A 23,262-nucleotide genomic window follows, 5' to 3' on the forward strand; every position below is an offset into this window, starting at 1 on the left:
CTACAAATATGGCTCCTTACGTTTAAGTTTATGTAAAATAAAAGATGTTAAAACATTTGGGCATAGCTCTGGGCAGCATGGATGGCTCAGTTGGTTGGGCATCGTCTGTAAACCAAAAGGTTACCAGTTCGATTCCTGGTCAGGGCATGTGCCTGGGTTTCAGGCTCTGTGCTCTGGTCTTGATCAGGGCACTTGCAGAAGGCAACCAATCAATGTTTCTCCCCCTCTCTTTCTCCCTTCCTGCCCCTCTCTCTAAAATGAAATTAAAATATAAAAAATACATTTAAAAATAAAACATTTGGGAATAATGACAAACTGTGAGATTTTTTTAAAAGGATATCATTAAAACTCATTAACTCATACAGTAAATCTATAGGAAACATTTCTACTTTTACAACTTGTAAGGACATCTATGCTATATATCTATCTGGCATAACTGTACATAAATCTAAGAAACGGAGTATTTACATTATTCTACAAAGAATTCAGTAAGTAGTACTATTTTCTGGAGACCTTAAAGTATCTTGATTTTTTGGATTTTGTTTTAAAAAAATACTGGAAGGCTGCTCTTATAGAAAATGTAAATGCCAGATTTTCTGCTCAGGCAGGAGTTGGGAATGCTACGCCGTGGTCATGGCTCTACCGGGCTAATGTTCTGGGAATTGTTTTATCTAGGTTAAATTCAGCCAGTGATGTGACAGCTCACTAATAATCCGAACAGCCGACTAGCCAATGTTCACAGCATTGCACCTCAAACTGCCATACCCATAGTACGAAAAGTAAAGGTATTTGTAGGGGTCTGAGCCAGGCTATAAAAATCATGTTCCTTGGTTAGAGGTCACCATTTAACTAGCATCCATTACTGCAATATTATAAAACCACAATAGCTCTGCAGTATGGGCAATCTCCCTTTTTCATTATATAGGCAATATTTAGACTAAAACTCATAAAAATGCAAAAATCGGGACCACAACTGTCACTGGTATGGAAGATGCGAGGACAAACTTGAATATTTTTGACAATCTTAAATGTGTACAGATATAAAGAGGGCATTATTCTTAGCACTGTTTTATAGATGAGAAAACAAAGACCTAGAAAGGTTCAAGGTCACATCTCTAGCAAACAGTCCTGGGGAAACATGAACCCAAGCACCTCAGGGCACAGCCCGTGCTCTTCAGCACCACTCCAGACCGCCTTTCTTGGGTTCCAAAGTACAGTGAGGGGAGATGCTGTAAAATGTAGGAGCAGCTTGGGAAATCTAGCCTCCAGGGCTAATTATAGGCATGATAAGTTTACTTCCATGCTGGCATTCTTATCAATGACGGACTCTTCTTGAATCTGTCTGAACCAACAGATTTCTTTTCCAGTGGGATGGCTAGAGTGCTCTATCATTTACAGACTTCAGTGACTTAGGTTCCCATCAGAGTTTCCCATCAAGCTGTGCTTCTGACCCCACATGAGACCAGTTGCCATGAGAATCCAAAATGGAACATGAACATGCTGGAAAAGAGAGTGTCTTAGGAGGACACACATATTCCCTTGGCCCCTGGTGGAAGAAAACGGGGCAACTCAAGAATGGACAGAGAAATGAAGTTTGGAAAAAGCCTACTTAGGGATGGGCAGGGGGACCATTCTTTCTTCTCTAAGGTGTTATGGCTCCTTGATCTTAGGACTAAACATCTGTAAGCAGGGTATGCACTAAATAAGACTAATGCACTAGTCTGAAAACAACTCTAACATTATAACATATATCAACCATATAGAGAAATCCAGGCCTCTAAAAATGACATACAGAAGTCCCCATTTGTATCTCAGGGACTCTGTATATAAGTAGTAGAAAAAACTGACTTTATAATAAATGCAATGGACTCCTTAAATTTTATTTGAAAAATGGTACTGTATTTCCATGAGCTTAAAAAAAATCACAAACAAGAATACTTGAACAATTTTGGTAAGAAATTCTTTAAGCAAACATCAATGCTGGAACATGTTAGCAACGTAAACCAACAGTACAAAGCCATCAAGCGTTTATTTCAGCGTTTTTAGAAGTATGCAACAGTTTTCCCAGCTTCAACACCTTTGAGGTCACCCCCCTTTTCTTTCCACAGCACAGAAATTTCTTCTCTATTATGTTAAGATCAAATGATTCTGTTATACGGATAATAGTTTCCAAACTCCCGGCAAGTTCAACGTGACCCATCACTGCCCTTGACACTCCAACCACTTTCATTATCAGATTGTCTCCCTGCAGAGCACAGCTCTCTCATCCCTCTCCAAGCACTGGCTCCCACGTCCTTTGCTGCTTGTCTTCCTCTGTCAGCCCCCTTTAAAACTAATCTCTGAATTTTCGCTCAGATCTGCAGTACAGGAAACTCTGACCAGGGTCTGGAAACAGAGTTTTCTGTTTGCTTCTATGGAAAGAAATATTTTAGAAAGTGTCTTCAAAGAAACCTAATTGCATCCTCATGACTGGGTTCAGAACACACTGTCTCAAAATATGGCACCTTGGCATTGTAAATATTTTAAGTGGAAGGAATTTGGGAAAGAACAGATGCTGGAAGGCCTCTGTGTCTCCACGCTAATGCCCTCTGGAAGCAGGTCCTCAGACCCTGTTGTAAGAAGCATCCTCCCCGGACCTGGAAGAGAGGAGAGCCCTCGTCTCTGAAGGTGGAGAGACTCTGAAAAGCACCCAAACAGGCCTTGCTGAGTTTCTCCCAGTTCACCACCCTTGTCTCACACCCTTTCGCCTTCACATTTTCCATCACTTTCACTCTTAATCAAATCTAGTGTAAAAACACTAAGGTTTAATCATTCCTTCTGATCTTTATTTCCTTATGAAGGCTCCGGTATCACATGAAACTTTTATTAAGTGTAGTTTATGTTTTTCTGTTGTTAATCTGTCTTTTGTAATAAAGCCCAGTCAAGAACCCAGAAGGGCAGAAGAAAAATATTTTTTTCATCCCTCTACATGCACTAAGACTATACAGAATCTATGAATTTTAATATATTGTTAGAGAATTTCCAAGTGAGAAGAATCTAGCTAGAGCCAATATTCTTCTATACTCTGAACTGTTGAAAATGTAGGGGACGAGTAGAGCAAAGTTAATTAGTAAACTCAGATAAATAAATTAATCTCATCTATGAATTTGAGTAAACTTTTTACTCCCTAGCCACAAGAAACAGTGGAAAGGGGTCAGAAGAAGGGATCCTCAGTCTGGCCCTTGCCAATCGTGATCTGTTTGACTTGGGGCCTCAGTCTCTATACCTATTATGAAGTAGGTCTTTTCAGCTTTAAAAGAAGGATGAGATGGTCCTAGCTAGTGTAGCTCAGTGGATTGAGTGTGAGCTGTGAACCAAAGGGTCACTGGTTCAATTCCCAGTCAGGGCACATGCCTGGGTTGCAGGCCAGGTCCCTGGTGGGGGGCATTCGAGAGGCAACCACACATTGATATTTCTCTCCCTTTCTTTCTCCTTCCTTTCCCTTCTCTCTAAAAATAAATCAATAAAATCTTTAAAACAATGAAAAGAAGGAAGATTTCATAAATTTATTTTTCCACCAGACTTTTTTGTGACTCCTACCAAAACAACCCTTCCATTCCCCCCATCATCATGGTTTTAGTTCTATATCATAAACTAGGGGGGAAAGTTTCATTTGGTTTCACATTCATTCATTAAACAACAAATTTCTTAGTATGGTCTGAGGAAAGGAGCAGCATATTACACATCATGTTAGGTGCCAGGGATGTACTGTTTAATAAGTCAGACACAGCCCCATTCCCTAGTTTAAAGTCTAGTATTAAATAACAAACCAGTGTTCTGCTTTAATCAGCCTCCTACAGAATGAAGACACTTCTGATGTGAAGGCCCACACATGATTTAAAAACGTTAGCATCACTGATCAGAAAGTAATGTTTTCCATCTTTGAAAATGCCTGAGTCAAGTACCCTTTCTCCAGCTAAAACAATGACCTTCAGGAATGCTGCCTGACTTCTTCATTCACTTTGATCTACGTTTCTAAATTCTGGTAAAATATACTGAATGGAGAAGAATGTAAATAAAAATGTATGACCATATAATGAGGCTGAGACAAAACAAGGCTTAAAGTAAATAGAATAATGCTGAGGGACAGTACAACTGAGTAAAGTGACATAACTGCTTTTCTCCCCTCCCCTCTGTGTCTTCATTTCTTTTTTCCCCTTTCTTAACATTTTTTCATTGAATTGAGAGCGAGAGAGCGAGAGCGAGAGAGAGAGAGATCAATTTGATGTTCCACTTACTTATGCATTCACTGGTTGATTTTGGTATGCACCCTGATTGGGGATCAAACTCACAATCTTGGCCTATCAGGTCAATATTCTAACCAATTGAGCTACCAGGCCAGGATCTTTATTTCTTTTTGATCATTCCTTAACTGTGCCTTTCTATTATGGCAAGATGCAGTGGTATGACACAGCTTTTCTGTAGAACCAGAGAACCAATGACGAAATCTTCACCCCGCCACATTCTAGCTGCTTCATGGTGGGCAGGCAAACTCTCCCCTCGAGGCTCCATTCCCTCACTGGCAAAGGAGGATTAAATCAGATCACATTTGCCTTGCATCTAGGTCAGGATCTAGCACATAGTGAGCATTCAATAGATGGCAGTGATGAGGAAGGAAGCAATAAAGATAATAATGAATAAGGAAATCAAAAAAAAGAAAAGTTATTACTGACCATAAAGATGGAACTCAAGTTATTTGGCGAAATTACTGAGTAAAATCTTGGTGTTCTTAGTCTGAAAAGGTAGTTCTGACTATTTTTTGTTGGTATTCTATTAACAATAATAAAATCACTCGTAATGGTTTAAATGATTTTCATAGGAAAAAAGAATTTGTCTACTTGTCATATAATAACTTCAAATCCAAAATATATTTTGCTATTAATTCACCTTCCATTCTCTGTAAATAAACCCCTGTTCTGTGTTCTTCAAAAAATGTTAATGTGCCCTGGTTGGTATGGCTGAGTGGATTGGGTACAGGCCTGCAAACCAAAGGGTCACTGGTTGGATTCCCAGTCAGGGCACATGCCTGGGTTGCAGGCCAGGTCCCCAGTGGGGGGCATGTGAGAGGCAACCACACATTGATGTATCTCTCCCTCTCTCCTTCCCCTCTCTCTAAAAATACATAAAATCTTTTCAAAGAAAGTTAATGTCATAAAGTCTATAAAAAGGCTACAAAACTATTCCTGATTAAAGCAGGTTAAAGAGACATGACAACTAAATGCAATACCTGACCCCAAACTGGACTCTGCCCTAAGGGTTTTTGCAGATATTTTTTTATGTGAGTTTAGGACCTGGAAATTATCCAGCAATCTTCTCTTTGGAACAAATAAACCCACACTGCACTCTTTCTCATATGACTGCCATATCAATGGAAAACACCCATCATGTTTCTCCTTAATCCTCTCTTCTCAAAGCTAACCTCCCCTCTTGTCTGTATCATTCCTCATCTGAGAGATTGTTTCCAGACCCTCATCCTCATGGCTGCCGCCTTCTGGACACTTTCGCTTACAGTGCATTGTCAAAGACTAACCAAAGTATTCTGGGTGTGGAGTGAACAGTAGAAAGAGCTGTGGACTCTCAGCTTTACTAAGACAGCCTGAGCCCGCGTTCAGGTGTCCCGCTGCTGTAGATCTGAGGCTCACAAACCTCCCAGGTCTCATCACACAAATTACTGTGACTCCAGACCTCCTGTATGCTACAGATACAGGTCAGCGTGCCTTCCCTGATTCATCCAAGTATCTGCTACAAAGTAAAGGGAAAAATTAAGAGAGTCCCCTGGAGTAAACCAGTAGTTCACCTCTCCGTAAGTACTCATTTAGCAAACATGTAGCTATTATTATGTGAAGACTTGTCAGAGAATTTACATTTAGTTCCTCAATGCCTATCTATGAATGAAATTCAAAGTTCTTTCTAAAATGTCAGTTATTTATGTCACTCTTGCCCACAGAAACTTCCTACAATACCCTACGCTAACCAATCACATCTATTTCTTACTTGGCTTCACCATTTCCTACGCAACCTGGCCTTCTTCCAGTCCAGTATGTCAGCCTCACTGTGCCCACCCACCCACTCCTGTCACACCCTCTCCTCCACACCTTGCTTAAGTCATTTTCCCTGGCCTGGCATGGTCCCTGACTCCTCAGAGCCATTCATTCTGGCACGTTATCCTATGCTAACCTGCAGAGCTATGTAATAGTTTTACACATATGTATTTTTAATATCTGTAACCAAACAGCAAGCTGCATGAAAATGGAGTACTTCCCAAACTGTATTTCAAATACAGTCCAAATTATACCAGAAGTTCAGTCCTGTTGAAAGCAAGCATGGTGTTAGCCTGAGTTAGTTGGTCATTTTTCTCTGATGAGAAATTTATCACCAAGAAATTATTATTCTTCATGATGCGAAGACATTCAGAATTCTTCAATTCCAAGCTACTATTTGTCTACAGAGTAACTTTACACTCTTCTATGTATCTCATACTATCTTATAATTATCTAGATTACAAAATGAACTATTTTTTTATATTTATAAAAATCATATTTCAAGATTTGCTTCTAAATTCTAAACTTTGAATCTTTAATCAGACATTTCCCCTAAAAAGGTTTTAACCTTTCCTCTACTAATACACTGCTATCTTCTACTGTAAGAGAAATAACTTAAATGTTAAATCACATTTGTAAAGAAATCAGACCAGTGTCCACGTGTCAAGCTCAGCTTCCCCCTTTCAGCTTTAATCATGCAACTTGAAATTTATCCTTAACAATTTAGTGTAGTAGAGAGAGCAAAAGATCTAGAATCAGGCAGACTGGGATGTCATTTTCACTTCTTCCTTAGACTGTGGTCCAATATATTTTAAAAACTATGCAATCTATCTTAGCCTTATTTTCCACACAGATCCCGAGAATTGCTAGCTGAATGACCTTGGGAAATTATGGAACCTCTCTGTGCATTAGTTTCATCATCTGTAACACAGGGATAATACTACTAGTCAGGACCTGTACATAAAGATTGTTGTAAGAAACCCAAAGCACTAATTCAAAAGAACAAAAGCACCCCTAGGTTCATTGCAGCATTATTTACAGTCACCAAGGTATGGAAGCTGTCCAAGTGTCCATCAGTAGAAAGGCAGATAAAACTACTATGGGACATTTACACAATGGAATAGTCAGCCATAAAAAAGAAGAAAATTTTACCCTTTGAGACAGCATGGATGGCCATGGAGAACATTATGCCAAGTGAAATAAGCCAGTCAGAGAAAGACAAATACCATATGATTTCACTTATATGTGTAATTTAATGAACAAACCGAACTAACAAGCTAAGTAGAGACATGCTCATAGAAAGGAGGATAACAGCTAAGTGGAGGTAGGTTAGGGGGTGGAGGGATTGAGCAAAAAGGAAAAAGGACTCACAGACATCGACAACAGTGTGGTGATTGCAGAGGGGAGGGGAGAATAAGGGGGTTAAATGGTAGTGGAAAAAATACATTAAAAAAAATTTTTTAAGATTGTTGTGAAAATTAAGTATCTTAAGACATAAAAGTAACAGATGCTGGCACATGGTTACATGACAAGTAATATTAGCAGCTTCTATTGTAAATATTGATATTGATATTCTAAAGTACCTGGCATACTGTAGGGGCACAACAAAATATAGTTGCTTTTATTTTCTAAACCATATTAGAATATTTATTGGTTACACCAAATGGAACTGATGGTTAATTATATAATATTTATCCATTTCTCTACATCAGGGGCTCTACGAACGTGGCCCTGGTTCAGCAGCACCAGCATTTTGTTAGAAACACTATTTCCTGGAACTTGTTAGAAATGGAATTTTCAGGCTCCACCCCAGATCTAATGAATCAGAAGCTCTTGGGGTGAGGCCCAGCAACCTATTGTTATCAAGCTCTCCCAGTGAGTCTGTCGCAGCTCAAGTTTCAGAACCACTCATGTAAGTCTGAAGTCTTAAAAAAACATATCTTATCTGCAGATTTTAAGAACAAAAACACTGCATTATACTTTCTGAAGAGGGATTTTCATTAGCCCTTTATAAAGTCCATGCTTCCACAGTTCTTCTATTTCATCTGCGCCCACAGATGTAAAATTACTTGATAAGCTGCAATGGCCAAGAAGAACACAGAGCAAACAGAGCTTTTTATCTATTCCCTAAAAGTTATCACCATGTTCTCAGCTTGGAGATTTACATTTCCTTCCAGTCACCAAATCAGAAAATAAAGAACGGTGTGACTGATTCAGTGGAGCCACGAAGTCGTTGAGTGTATAATGTGGGCAAAGGATATCTGTGCCGTGAATAAATTAAGCTTTCCGGAGATATGATGAACACACAAAAAATCTGACAGTCAGTTGGGTATCTCCCATGTGGTAATCAAGCAAGTTACTAACAAGCAGGGTGTGGTTCAATATTGGACCCCAGGGCCTCTTTCTCTCCAAATGCATTTAGGTATCAAAAAAATAAATTAAAATTTAGACCAAATATCCTATTACACAACATTAAGGAAGGGCTAAAGAATATGCTCCACTATCTATTGCCACCTAAATGGGTCCAACACAAGGAAAGCACATTATATGGACTTCTTCAGACCATCTTCTTCTAAAAATCATTTATCTTCTTAAATTATTCCTTTTGAATACAGCCTCTAGATCATGACTCAAGTTCTAATTCTGCATCCAAGAGAACAATTAAGGACTCTTCTTTCAGATCTTTAAAGTGCTTCAGAAAATAAAGGGTTTCCTTCTTTGTTTTTTCTTCTGAGAACAAGACAAAAGCCCAATCACAGGTATTCAAATCTTAGGTGTCATCTCTCACATCACCATCTTATCAATTTCTAGAGAGCAAGACAGAATTCATGTGACCAGTAACAACAAAAACTAAGTAGTTTTATAAGACCCTCTAGTTTATACAGTGCATTAGGTAGAATGGGTATAAAATAATAAAAGAATGTCATCAACTTCAAAGTTTAGAAATTTCTCTGGGTAAAATTAAGCTAACTGAAGTCATAGGTATTTTTAAAAACAATCAGCTCATGTTTTAGTACCATAATTAAAATTATGTTAAAGAATAATACATGAATGTTACTGACACCAGTGGTTTACCTAGCAATCACAATCTGCAAGGCAACAACTGGCCTACCCAGCATGTGAAGAGACTTGTAGAGGCAGCAGACTTGAATGCGTTAACTGAACTTTATTCTTAAAAGTACTCTGAGGAATGATGAATCAAAAGGAAGACATTCTTGCCAGAACAACCAGTTTAAGGTCAGGCTTAGTCATACAACTGAAATACCAGAACACTAAAATTTAAATACACTTGGGGAAAAAGCCAGAGACATCTGCTCACCAACAAATATAAGCTTGAATTAAGCAATCTGTTCACTTTAAACAAATGTAATTTTAGCTTTGATAAATTTTAAATAAGGCTACATTAATTTTTTTCTGGAGAAAAAGCTATATTAAAAAACCCTAACCAATATATTTTAAGGAACCAATGTTTACACATATGGACATAACAGTAACTTAAGTAATCATTTTAAACTCCACAATATTTACTTTTCTCCGTCATATAATCCTTTAAAATTGACCATGCCAGATTCATCCCCTAGGCACTGGGTATGTGCTATTTTACAGCTCCATAAATCATAACTTCCTAAATCATGGGAATTAATTAGCACATAGTTGAAACGATGAGGTAGAGAAAAGTAAACAATCTCATAGCCAAGGGGAACCTGCTGGCAGATGGCAACATCCTACAGCGCACAGAGAAATCCAACACTGCACAGCCCCTCACCCCAACCCGTACTCGTGTTTCTTGATCACTAGGGCAGCTCTACTGGTGAGCATCTGTGGCAAGTTTCCCCTTCTGTTAAATAAGGGAAGCAAGGGGGGACTGGATTGGGAGTAAAAAGGAGAAAACTGTATTTGAACAATGATTAAAACAATAATAATAATAAAAATAAATAAATAAATAAGGGAAGCAAACAGGAGGATTTGGAAGATGCCCTCCCCGCAGTATGAAGCTAAGTGAAATTACAACTGAGGACCAAAAGCTGCCAACCTTCCAGAACCTTCAGAATCTTCAGAGTTTCACGGACTCCCTGTCTGTGAGGAAAGTGTGTGCGAAAAGAGAAGCAAGCAAAATAGGTTTTGGGGCACCAAGATCAACCTATAAATGACTGGGGAGGGAGATGCGGGAAGAGAGAGGAACTCAATCAATTCTTCAGTATCTCAGCAAGACTCTAACGCACAGGGGGGCAACAGGCCAGTCCACCTCTGGATAGATTCTGAACACCAAACTCCAGCTTTTCCTAAAATGAATAAACTAAAGAGAGCACTGAGGTAGGAAAAGGGATTTGGATAACAGAAGCAGAAGGGCACCAAGGGCAACAACTATGCCCCCTTTTCTACTTTGTCTGAAGCCACCCAAGTCCATCCACTCTATACCACCGCTCTCACTAATTACAATATTCAAAGTACCATTCATTCTTTATACTTAGATTATGTCATTTAAATCCTCACAATAACCTATCATCACCACGATTTTGCAGATGAAAGACAAAGAGGATTACTGTCACACAAATAATAAAGTGCAAAGCTGCAACTTCCTGTCTGCCTGACTCTTGATGCTTCCCATCTTTGGCTTACATATCACAGACTGATAACCCTGTGGGAGACACTCTTCTTTGAAAGATGATGTGGTCCAAGTTACCAGAATATACTATTTATGAAGTAAAAAAGAAAAATGCAGTGAAGAAACATGTGTTCTGGGATGAACCTCTCAGTCACCTCACTGCCCAAATAAGCACAACTACCAAGTTGTTCTCCTTGGAGTCTTAACTAGCATGAAGGAAAAATTAAATGATACTAAAAATTAAGTGATACTAAAAATTAAGGAACAATTAAGTGATACTAAATTAAAATAAATAAAATAAATTAATTATTTAGAAAGGGGACATTTTTTAAGATTATTTCAACTCTGGCTGGTGTAGCTCAGTGGATTGAGTGTGGGCTGAGAACCAAAGGGTCACTGATTAGATTCCCAGTCAGGGCACGTGCTGGGTTGTGGGCCAGGTCCCCAGCCAGGGCCATGTAAGAGGTAACCACACATTGATATTTCTCTCTCTCCCTTCCCCTCTCTCTAAAAATAAATAAATAAAATCTTTTTTAAAAAAGAATTATTTCAAAGGATGGAAAACGCAACACTAGCGTGAGTCAGCACTCCCAGGCAGCTGAGCCAAGGGCAGAGTCCCCAAGCCCTGGCCCCTTATGACTGCCCCCTCCAGGGCTGTGAGGGAAGTGCCCTGAGTGCATAAGGCAGCTATTCATCCCCTTCCCCCCACCCTCCTCCCTCATCTCCTCTCTCTTCTCTCCTTGAAGCTCCCTTTTCCTCCCTCCTTCCCTCATGCTTTAAGGACTACTAGTGACTACAGTTAAAATTAACAAAACAGAGAATACAAATAGAATTATCCAAATTTTATCCAAGTGATTTCATTCCCACTTTATTTTCTCCTTATCCATCAATTATTCCTTCATTTTATTGACTTGTTTTTTTTATGGTCACCCTTTCCCTTAACATTCATATGTCAAGATCCCATTTTACTGAAAACTTCAAATAATGTACTTTTCATTAACTGAAAAGGAATATGGTAAGGCAAGAGAGATAAGAAACCTGCTTCTCTCCTTTCCCAGTTTCTCCATGAATATGTTCAATATTTCAAAAGAATATGTAAAAATCAAAAAAGAATGAATATCTTTCTAATATTGACTTTTCATCTAAAATTCATAAAGGTATTTTGTATTCCCCACTGATGGAGTACGGCCAAATGGTCACTTACGACAGCTGTGTCCAGCATTCCTGTCAGTGAGACAGTGTGAGGTTGACCACCCTCTTACTGTCACGTGGGTGGGACACGGAAATGTCTGCGTGGAGCCTGCACTCCCTCTGCTTAGCTAGCAAACTTTGGTGCCCAAAAATGTTTGGGATAGTTCATTATTTTTCTTCACTTGAGGCTAATGCTGTAACTTCTAGACATAAAAGAACAAAAGATTTAAAACTACGTTCTCACATATTTGAGTTTTATGCCATTAATTTCAGTGTATAAGTCTTAAGATTATCAGAAAAGGCTACTTTGAGCTGATTTTAGAACAAGACAAGAATGTAAGCAGCTAACAGTGGGAGTTAGCCAAAGACTACATTGTTCAACTTTCCCCCTCCCTAAAGTGGCTCTTCATTTAATAGGAGTTCATTTTAAATTCTGGCCTACAACATACTTCAAGAAGCAAATACACTAATTTGACTCTAACCTTACTCAGTTGGACTGGCATCTATCAACTGGCTATGGTGCCTAAGATATTTTCCCAATTCTTCCTCTTGCAGCAGAATTAAGACTTATATCTCTGAGATGTGTTATTTTATCAAAAAAAAAAGAGGTCATAGGCACACAGAGACTGAAATCAAAGGGATGAAAGAAGATATTTCATGAAAATGTAAATGAGTTTAAAAAAAAGCTGGAGTAGCAATACTTATACCAGACAAAACAGACTTTAAAACAAAAGCTAAAAGATGAGACAAAGAAGGACCCAGAAATCCCACTTCTGGGCACTTATCTGAAGGAAATGAAACACTAATTTGGAAAGATTTATGCACCCCATGCTTGCTCTACCATTATTTACAACAGCCATGATATGGAAGCAACCTCGGTGCCTATTGATAAATGAACGGATAAAGAACAGCATATTTCTGGGTGTGTGCATACAAGTATATGATGGGTGTGGGGGAATATTACTCAGCTGTGAGAAAGAAATGAAACCTTGCCACTTGCAACAACATGGATTGACTGGCCTATGGGGTATTATGCTAAGTGAAATGAGTCAGAGAAAGACAAATACTGTATCATTTCACTTATATGTGAAATCTAAAACACCAGACAAATGAACAAACAAAACAAACAGACTTCTAGATACAGAAAAACTGATAGTTGCCAGAGGGTTGGGCAGTGGGAAGATGAACAAAAAGGTGAAGGGGATTAAGAGGTACAAACTTATAAACAAGTAACAAGGATATAAGGCATAGCATAGGGAATATAGTCAATAATATCAATAACTTTGTATGGTGACAGTTACTAAACTTTTCATTGTGATAACTTTGTAAGTTATATAAATGTTAAATCACTATGTCATACACTTCACACTAATATAATATTGTATCTCAACTCTAATTTAAAAGAGCTTTACATTGCAGAATAAAAATTGAAACAAAAAAAAAGAGATCACGCATGCCAGGTAAATCAGGATTTGAACCCTTGCGTAACTACTAAAGTAAACCATTTTGGAGGGTTGTGGGAATGATTAAATGATTGGATGTGCAACACAATAAGAACACTCTCGCCAGCACTGCAATGTGCCCTAGGAGGGAGTAACACAGCCTTTGTCTGCAAACAGCTCAACTAGTGTTGTGACATTTTTAGCAAAGGCAGTCTCCTTCACTCAGTCATCAGGTTTAGGAACTACTCATAAGACGGCTTTAGTCCAACATGGCTGGCACATACTAGACCCCTAACAACTAACTATATAATGCCAATGCTGTGGTTCCCAAGGAAGTCACCCTCATTTGCACTTCTTTTTCTCTCCAGTGTCCACTGCCAGCGGACTTGATTACCAGCCTAGAACCATACCGATTACACTCCAGAAAATGGGGGCCACACTCTGTGACCCCCCCCCCAGATACCCAGCCACCACAAGGGCACATCTTCATCAAAAACCTTGCTTCCCTTGGATGTGCCTCTGAAGTGGGAAAGTTCTGTCAGAGCCTTGGGCTCCAAACATCCACATCCCAACGCTCACAGCAGTCTGTCCCCATCCCACATAAGATGAGACAAGAGCTCGGAAGAGAGTAGGTAAACTGCTGGTATTCTTCAGTCGCATTCATAGTACACTTCCCCACAAAAGCTGAGGATCTTAACCTTTTATCTCTTGCCAAAACACCAGAGGGTTTAACTCCCAGCAGTAACAGAAGCTCCCCACAGAAGTGATTCCTGATTAGGGAGTGCGTGATATGGCCTCCTGGAAGGAGGTATCAGAATTCGGGAAAAGGATTTTGTCAATGGGAGGTGAGAGAGAGGGAGCCAAAACACCTCTCAGTAAATTCTGGTATGTCCCCTACAATGAGAATCAGTTATAGGTTACTTACTTTATTGGTACCGCTATGCTACATGATGGTTTAACTAGGACTTGTAGAATAGCTTAACAATATAACCACATTCTAAATATTGTTTCTATATAATAAACCTCTTCCCAGTCCCAAAGAACAGACTTAAGACATTACCTATTTCCAATTTTTGACTGTCCATAAGAAAGGAAAAAAGTAACTAATAGTTAGTTGTGATGTCCCATGGGTTCTTTAGCTGAGATCCAGAGAAGGGCTTCAGTGGGATCCGATAACTCCATGAAATTGTACGTAAATTCTGGGTACATGTATATTTTTCTGGAAAGCTTATATTATATGACCCATGGCACAGAAATAAATATCATTTTAAAAATCACAGCTATGAACGGCTGCACAGACAGAGAAATGTATACGTAGGTGCCACTTTCTGGGTCAAACTAAGCAGGAGACCTAAAATGCATCTAGAATTCCGTCTCCACAATCCACCTTTATTCTCATCTAACCCTCTGCTGTCCACATAAAACTGATGCCAGAATTTGGTTTGAATCTTGAAAAAAAAAGTCTCACTGAGAATTGCAGTTTTTCCATGTTCTGACATACAACTATTTACATATTTCTTAAGTAGCTGAGATGTTTTAGAGTCCAATAATAGGTTTTACTAATGTCACATAATGCACTGTAATCACTGGGTACTTATAGTCCCATCTCCGTCATTACCCACAGGCCACACACCAACTAAACAGAGATAGCTAAAATGCATGTGAAGTGCTCTAGAATTTAAACTTGCAAGTTGATTTGAAAAGCTGTGCTTCAGAGCTATATGATCAATTACTGCTATACAACAAAGTATGCAAACAATCCCAACATGTGAAATATAAACTGACCTTCATGAGATGCTGATTTATCCATTTTGTAAACGTTTTCTTTTGAACTTTGTCCCGTTCATCTGGAAGGGGAAAAAAGATATAAAACAAGGTTAGTACAATCTATTAACAGACTTTAATTGTGATTATGCATGTAAACAAAAATAAGGTACTCAAAAATACTGTTTATTGCATTTGAATTTCCTTGTTGAATTCTGGTGACTTCAGGCTACCTGTAAGAAGGGGTAAAGAGCTATCAGACTGGTCTCTTCCTAGTGCTGTACTTGCCAACATTACAGCATCACACAAATGTCCTCTGTGCCTTCTGTAGCACTATCCCCCATTGTTACAGGGTGCAGCCAAGAGGGAGGATCCCAAATAGGCATTTGAAATGGGGTCCAGAACTTAAGGTATCCAGGAGATTTTAAGGTGTCTTCACTCCTTACCCCACAGGTGTGAGTTGGGGGAAGGGGCACACACAGCAAGAACATGCAGGGCAGCTTTGCAGCTAATCCATGGCATGGTCATTTAGCATACCTATAGCCTTTGGCTGGTCACTTAGATATGCTAAATAGCTATGGCCATGCTCAAGGCCAGGGGGATGGAAAGGGACCTCCCCCACAAGATGGGACCTGGGGGGCAGGTCCCCTGAAGTTACCGCACCTGCGTGGGAGCTGGGAGAAGATTGGCTCCATGACATGGGGTGACACCTGCCCAGACCCACGATGGCGACCAGAAAAGCTGGAGAAGACAGCAGATTGAGGGCAAGTATGTTCAAGTGTAGGAGGAGTCGGAAAGGGGGCTGCAGAAGATTGGTGCGGGGGATTTAAACCCAGACACAGCAGCCATTGGGAGAGAACCACGTGGCCTTGACAGAGTGGAGACTCCCGCAGCCCTGAGAGAGAGAACCACTCGGCCTGGACAGAGTGGGGACTCTCCCTTCCTGCAGCCCTGAGAGAGAGAACCGCACGGCTCTGGCAGAGTGGGGACTCCCGTGGCCCTGGGAGAGAGGACCACGTGCCTTTGCCAGAGTGGGGACCCCCCGCAGCTTTAGAAGGGGGAACCACCACCTGGTTTTAGCAGAGATCCCAGAGGCTCAGCTGCGGGTGCCGGGAACCCAGGGAGGCCTCCCAGTCGAAATGGAGTACTAACTGGGAAGACCCAGAGGACTGCCTGAGCCGTGGACCTCTATTTCCTTTCCTGAGATACGGTACTCTGGACTGGGCAAAGGGGGAAGGAAGGAAGGACTGTGTCTGTTTGTGGGTGTTTTTAGGGACTTTAGGATTTTTGATAAAGACATTAGGTCACTACTTGAAGTTTGTATAGCATTAAATAAACATTTCCTTTCCTTTTCACGAATCTGTGGCATTGAGAGACGTCTTTCCTCAGGCGGCAGACATAACGGACCCGGGGTCTTCTTTCAATAATAGTATATCATCCCAGGCCCCCCTTGTTGTGTTCTGTAACACTATCACCACCACCAGCAACACAAAGATGTCTAATCCAAACTTGACAGCGTCAGCTGAGTCCTTGCACTGAATTGCCCAAAGCACACACCACATGTTACATTCCATTTGGTCTTCAAATTCGTACAAGAGAGGGTAGGTAGCTTCATTCCCATTTTACAGAATGGGAAACCAAGATTCATAAGAAGTTAAAAAAATTGTCCACAATTATTCAGCAAGTTGTTTAAAGTTGAGGTATAAGGAAGGGTTTATATTCTGGTCCTTTGATTTGAAGTGAACTCTGGTTTAATTTCTAACCATGCTGTTTCTGTCCTACACTTCTAATTGTGAATTGTCTAGTTTTTTAAAAAAAAATACCCCAACTAGATCTTTACTGGAGAGTGATACTCCTTGTAGTTACTACAGACACGAAGCAGAGAAGACTTCTTATGATTTAAGAAGGAAGAATACTGGAATGTTCTGGTTCATCAAGATATTATTTCAAAAGGGAATCATAATCTGCCAACACTTAGAGCTACCATTCTGAGCTACACGACTCTCCCTCTCCCTGCTTCTACGAGGCAATGCCCTGGCTTCTCGTTTCCTCCTTCCCTCTGCTCCCTGCCCAGGGTGTCACATCTCTTTCTTTCTCACTGGTTGTCTCCTTTCCTCTCCCACCAGTTCAGGCGTTCTCTGTTCTCTCCCTGGGGCAAGGCATGTTTCGGTCTTTTCAACTCTTTTCTTTCTCCTTCTTTATCCCTGAACTTTCTTAAACCATTTTAATGGAACTAAAGTTTCTTTGAAAATGCTTGTCCCACTTATTAAAAATATGTATGTACTTTATGATAACTTTAAAAAATATATAAAATAAATCAGCTGGGAAATATTATCTGTGAGACAAAGATTACTAATATTAATACAAAAAAAACAGAAATAAGAAATAAAAAGATGAACTTAGTATATGCAGACAGGTAATCCATTGAAAAAATAATACCCACTAGTACCACAACTCACTAGAAAATAGTAGCGATATAAAATAGCACAAATCAAGTTTTTTAACCTATCCAATTGCCAAGGTTTTATGGAGAAATATTGATGTTGACAAGGGCACAGGGAAAAGACACACACATATACGTATACCACTAGTGGAAATGTAATTCGGTTTAAATCTTTTAGACCTACATTATTCAATACTACAGGCACTAGTCACATATGGCCACTTAAATTTACACCAAAATTAATTAAAACAAAATAAATTAACAATTCATTTCCTTGGTCACACTATTCACACTTCAAGTGCTCACTAGTCACACACAGTTAATGGTTAAAATATTGGACAGTACAGATAGAAAACGTTCCCATCATCATAAAAATTTCTACTGGACACCACTGCTCTAAAACGATTTGCCAATAAATATCCAAAGCCTCAAAAATATAGGCACTTTCCCAGCAAGTCTACTTCTAAAATTTGGTTGTATACATAATGTACCTGTAAAAATGTAAATCTTAGTGTTTACAACAGCAAAATAAAAGCTCTACAAAAATACGTGTCCAGTGATTTAAAAATTGTTGAACTTTAGTGAAACAATCCAATGGTTTGTTCAGATTCAATTCTTCGCCGAGCTACTCAATGACGGCATACAACTTAGAGCTTGTCTGGACTTTAATGCCAACATCAGAAAGGACAGGAAAGGGGATCCTATAACCTAGTTTGTATTTCATAAGCATTTATTCTCCAAAATATGTCTTTGAAACCCTTTCTATTTCCCTCCATCATCATGGAGAAACAAATAAACAAACAAACAAAAAAAAACACCTAAACATAGCCTAGCATTTGGTCTGTGCCCAACGAGTTCATTTTCATGCCCCAAACATCTACTCTACTTCTTGATTTAACACTATGAAAAAATTGAAGAGTATAGAAAACAGGCCTAGAAGACAGGTGCTTGCTGAATCTGAATATAAATGCCTAGAATTTATGTTAGAATTGTTAAATTTGCTTGATTCTCAACGTAAAATCCCCAGACACTTTGTAACTACTGTATCAAGATCAATGATATTAATAATAGTTAACCAATATCATCCACAAAATATTTATTAATCACCTGTTGGTCCCTTTGGGGCATCATCCACACCTCACTCATCTTTGTGTATCCTATAGTAGACATCATAATGTTTTTATGCACTCAACATACAAATATCATGATGTAAATTATGTTTCAAAAAGGACAATCCAACTCAGAATAACAATGTATAATCGCTTATTTAATTATATACAGGAGATATACCACTATATCTCTTAAAGTGAAATATGGTGCTTTAAATGTCTTTCAGCCTTGCTATTCCTAATGAGGTTGGAATGAAACTAAATTTCTAATTAGTACCTAAGGCAAGAACAAAGAAAGAGAAGCAATCTACTAGTCCTCCTTACTGACAAAATGCAGATTCTATACTTCTCTCATTTACTCTTTCATTGCAGCACCCAGCAGGTCCTTGGATGAGCCCAGAGCAACAGTGGTGCTGGGACGACCTAACTGGACAGAAAGAGCACTGGTCCTTGCTCTCTGGAGCTCATCATCTAGAGAAGGCACCTGACAAGAAGGCAGTGTGCCAAAGTGTCCCAGGTTCGATTCCCAGCCAGGGTACATTCCTGGGTTGCAGGCCAGAACCCCCAGCAACCGCACATTGATGTTTCTCTCTCTCTCTCTCTCTCTCTCTCTCTCTCTCTCTCCCTCCCTCCCTCCCTTCCCTCTCTAAAAAATAAATAAAATCTTTAGAAAAGATATTGCTAGGAGCAATGTCCAAGATAAAAAAAAAAAAAAAAAAAAAGAAGGCAGTGTGATAAACATCCAACTGAATCAAGGATGTGGCACTCACCAGGTGAACAAGTACAAATGAGAGAAAGACCAACCTTGTCCAGGGCAGTCAGGCAGGGCTTAAAGGAAAGGAAGTAGGGTAGCAAGACAGAAACCAACCAGGAACAGGCTTCTCCATCAAAAAGAAACCCTGGTTTAATAATATCAGATTGAAAGAGCCATAGTCAGAACCCAAGCACTGTGATTCCCTCCAGAGTTGCTTCCATTACCTCCAGATACTGTTGTCTTTCAAACAGAAGTGCTGAGCACACCTCAACCAGAGGCAGGGTGCTGAGGAATGTGGCCCTGCTGTGTGATATGAACTTTGGACAAGTAATGCAAACAATGGAACTTATGTGCCAATTGCTACTACTCACACCACATTTTCAGCTTGTCTAAGCCTCCAGCAAAAAGAAAACAGTGGAAAAAAGTAAAGGTTACTTCCTAGGCAACATCCATATTATTCCCACCCAATTAATAGCCTAGGATCCTGATGTAAAATCATCAAGAAAAAAGTTAAAATGTACTAATTTAAAATCTTCATAATTCAAAAAGATAGCTTCCATATTAAGTTCATTAATTCATTGAATCATCACATAATAATATGAACCCTAACAAGTTTATTCTTTCCCATTAAATTTAACATGTTACACGTACTACATAAAATCCTCTCCTCGTGTTACATAACTGTTAATAAAATCTATTTCTTGTTTTCTAAATTAATGAAAACTAGCCCCCACCAAAAACATTTAACAATAATTCTTTATTATGCCCTGGCTGGCGTAGCTCAGTGGATTGAGCGCGGGCTGGGAACCAAAGTGTCCCAGGTTCGATTCCCAGCCAGGGTACATGCCTGGGTTGCAGGCCATAACCCCCAGCAACCACACATTGATGTTTCTCTCTCTCTCTCCATCTCCCTCCCTTCCCTCTCTAAAAATAAATAAATAAAACCTTTAAAAATAATAATAATAATAATTCTTTATTATTATCACTAATCCTGTAAGTGTTCACATTATTCAAATTATTTAATTTTTTCAACAGTTAATTTGCTTTAATTAATCCAAATAAAGTCCATACATTGTGATTAGTTAAAAAATAATAAAACATAAAAATAAACTAAAATGGGTCCTATATTTTAAGAAACATGAAGAAATAGAACATAGCTATGTTCTAAAAACCAGTCATTAATTGGTTAATTTCTTCCAAAGGGGTATAATAAGAACACCGATTTAATCAAATAATTTACCTCCAATTACAGATGAGACATTCCCTTAAATAATTAACTATAAACACATTATTTTGATAACTGAGGTTTTATCTGTGGTGGTTATTGCTAGAAGCTCAAAAATATGCTGAAAACGTTAGGAGCTAAATATTTGGCAGGTAACACGAAGGTAATATCTGAGGGCTATGATCTATAGCTAAAGTTAACAAGTGAGGTACAAATACGAAAGCTAGCTAACACACATAATTCATAAATTTTGATACAAATCTCTAACAGTAACACCCAAATCTTTTTAAACATGACAAACCTCAAGGAGTCCCATCATGTATACCAAAGGGAGCTCTTTACCACCAGGATCCCAAATGTTTAAGGTGGACTTTGAGGGCCTCGACCTTTTTCAGGAAAGCAACTTATAATCAGAGAGTAATTTCAGTCTGAGGAGACTGCGATTTACCACTTTCCATAATATCCATTATTTCAAAAGGGAGTATTCCAGATTGCACCATCTAATTTCCCAATTACAAGTCTCATAATGGTTCTTTATTTCATTTCAGTAAGTGGTGGCTAACACTGAGATTTATATTTAGGGCACTGTTGCCATGACAACAAAAAGGAAATTCATTCCTGAGATTTAAACCGAGTCAGTTGGTTTCATAGACTATTCAGTTATTTTTCTGAATAAAGTTTTAAAACATTCCTCCATTGGGAAATTACTTCATTTATAGAGTAAGTTTTAAATGAAGATATAAATTCCTGGTCACCTTATACAGTACAATGTGGCTGAAAATACATAATAACACAGAATACAATTAATAACAAAAATTGGGAAAACAGATGTGCAAAAAGAGCATTAATTATTACTATAACCTACACTGACTGGTTTTCAGAAATCCAATGAAAGATAAATACACTTAGTACCACATCATATGCATAACGCTAAGATTATTTAAAGGCATATTCTATGCACAACAAGAGAAGGGAAATTCTCTGTAGGGAGCCTGTCCAGATTTCTGAAAGGTGCCCCACAGTCTGCTAACCTCCCACCATGCAAACTAACACTGATAGCGCGGCTGTTCCTTCCCAGTTCTGAAAACATGCAAGTGGCATTACAGGTGATACTACTGACCCATGCAGCACATCAGCCCCGCCAGCTTTGCGTTCCAGTCTTGATCCTTTTTCATGAGCTGCCCCATCATTCTGAGAGAAATCTGTCCAATAGTTCCCTAAACTCTTTCTGTACAAACTCTGATGTGTCAGAGTCCTGTTAACTTTCTGTGTAGAAAGGAAAACATTTGCTAGACACTCCCACTTGCAAGCTGAAAACTTGTCGACACCCCCTTTTAAACAAACATTAGCAAAGCCAGCCTTCTCCACTATTTGGTAGGGGACCCAGACACAGCTACTACTAAAAAGAAACTAAATTATCTATTTCTCCTTTAATCTTAAGGTAGTTCATACAAAGTCCCTTAAAAAGAGAGTTTTGATTCTCTTTCTTGACAATGAGGCAAAACAATAGGATGTTAGATTCACTGCTGACCTAGCTCATCACATTCTCTCTTCTGACACCCCAGGCAGAATTCCCCTGGAACGGGAACAACACCCAGCCAGACTTGTTCAATTCATCCTACCATGCCTGCTAGGAAGGCAATTTGGAAAGTTCCATTTTACAGTCTAAACACTATCCTTCAGGAGAACACCACTAGCAAGTACCCCTTTACGTCTACTTCACATATAGTTTCACTTGAAACTTAACGAGTCTTTGAGCTAGATGGTACATCTTCCTCTTAAAGATGTAAAAACCAAGGTTTCAAGAGATTAAGAAACTAGACTAAGATTCCTCAGCCTATAGATTCCAGTCCTGGCTGGTGTGGCTCAGTGGATTCAGTGCCCCAACTGCAAAGGAAAAGGTCACCGGTGCGATTCCCAGTCAGGACACATGCCTGGATTGTGGGCCAGGTCTCCAGTAGGGAGCACATGAGGGGCAACCACACAACAATGTTTTTCTCCCTCTCTCCTTCTTTTCCCCCTCTCTAAAAATAAATAAATAAAATCTAAATTAAAAAAATTATTTCAAACCCACTTCTTTTCTCTATCACCAAAGAACACAATTCCTTCTCTAATAATGCAGTCAAAACACAGAGTCTCTCCTTTATAAGAACTTCACTTCTGAGCATGAAGAAATGAAAAAAATGCTTAAAATGACAACCCTTATTCTAAAGAAGCAACAGCCCATGTATCTTCAACGCTCCTATGTTTGTCTGAAACATCAAATGGACCTGCCTGAATAGAAACTATACAAACAATAACTCCAAAATAACAAACAATGAACAAAAAAGGATCACTATATATTTTCAGCAATAGAAAACCAGCAAATTCCATCTTGCCAAGGGAAAAGACACTGCTAAATTAATAACTGCGAATATGTGATTTCCCAGTAACTTTTTTTTAAGATTGTATTTATTTATGAAGAGAGGGGAAGGGAGGGAGAAAGAGAGGGAAAGAAACATCCATGTGTGGTTGCCACTCATGCCCCCTACAACTGGGGACCTGGCCAGCAAGCCAGGCATGCGCCCTGACTGGGAATCAAACCAGCAACCTTTTGGCTCACAGGCTGGCACTCAATCCACTGAGCCACACCAGACTGGGAATGATTT

The 23,262-nt window shown here is 39.2% G+C and overlaps 1 protein-coding gene across 7 annotated transcripts in view; it reads right to left on the reverse strand.

Annotated features, from left to right (window-relative positions):
* DST (dystonin) overlaps positions 1-23,262 on the reverse strand; it is a 435,502-nt gene that overhangs the window by 231,441 nt on the left and 180,799 nt on the right. For all 7 annotated transcript variants that reach the window (XM_045843503.1, XM_045843510.1, XM_045843500.1 and 4 more), the window contains one exon: positions 15,105-15,166. In XM_045843503.1, the coding sequence (XP_045699459.1) occupies positions 15,105-15,166 (62 nt within the window). The remainder of the gene's footprint in view (positions 1-15,104; positions 15,167-23,262) is intronic.

This window comes from Phyllostomus hastatus, unplaced genomic scaffold (assembly GCF_019186645.2).
Source record: "Phyllostomus hastatus isolate PE091 unplaced genomic scaffold, TTU_PhHast_1.1 phas_contig_40, whole genome shotgun sequence".
Lineage (NCBI taxonomy): Eukaryota > Metazoa > Chordata > Mammalia > Chiroptera > Phyllostomidae > Phyllostomus > Phyllostomus hastatus.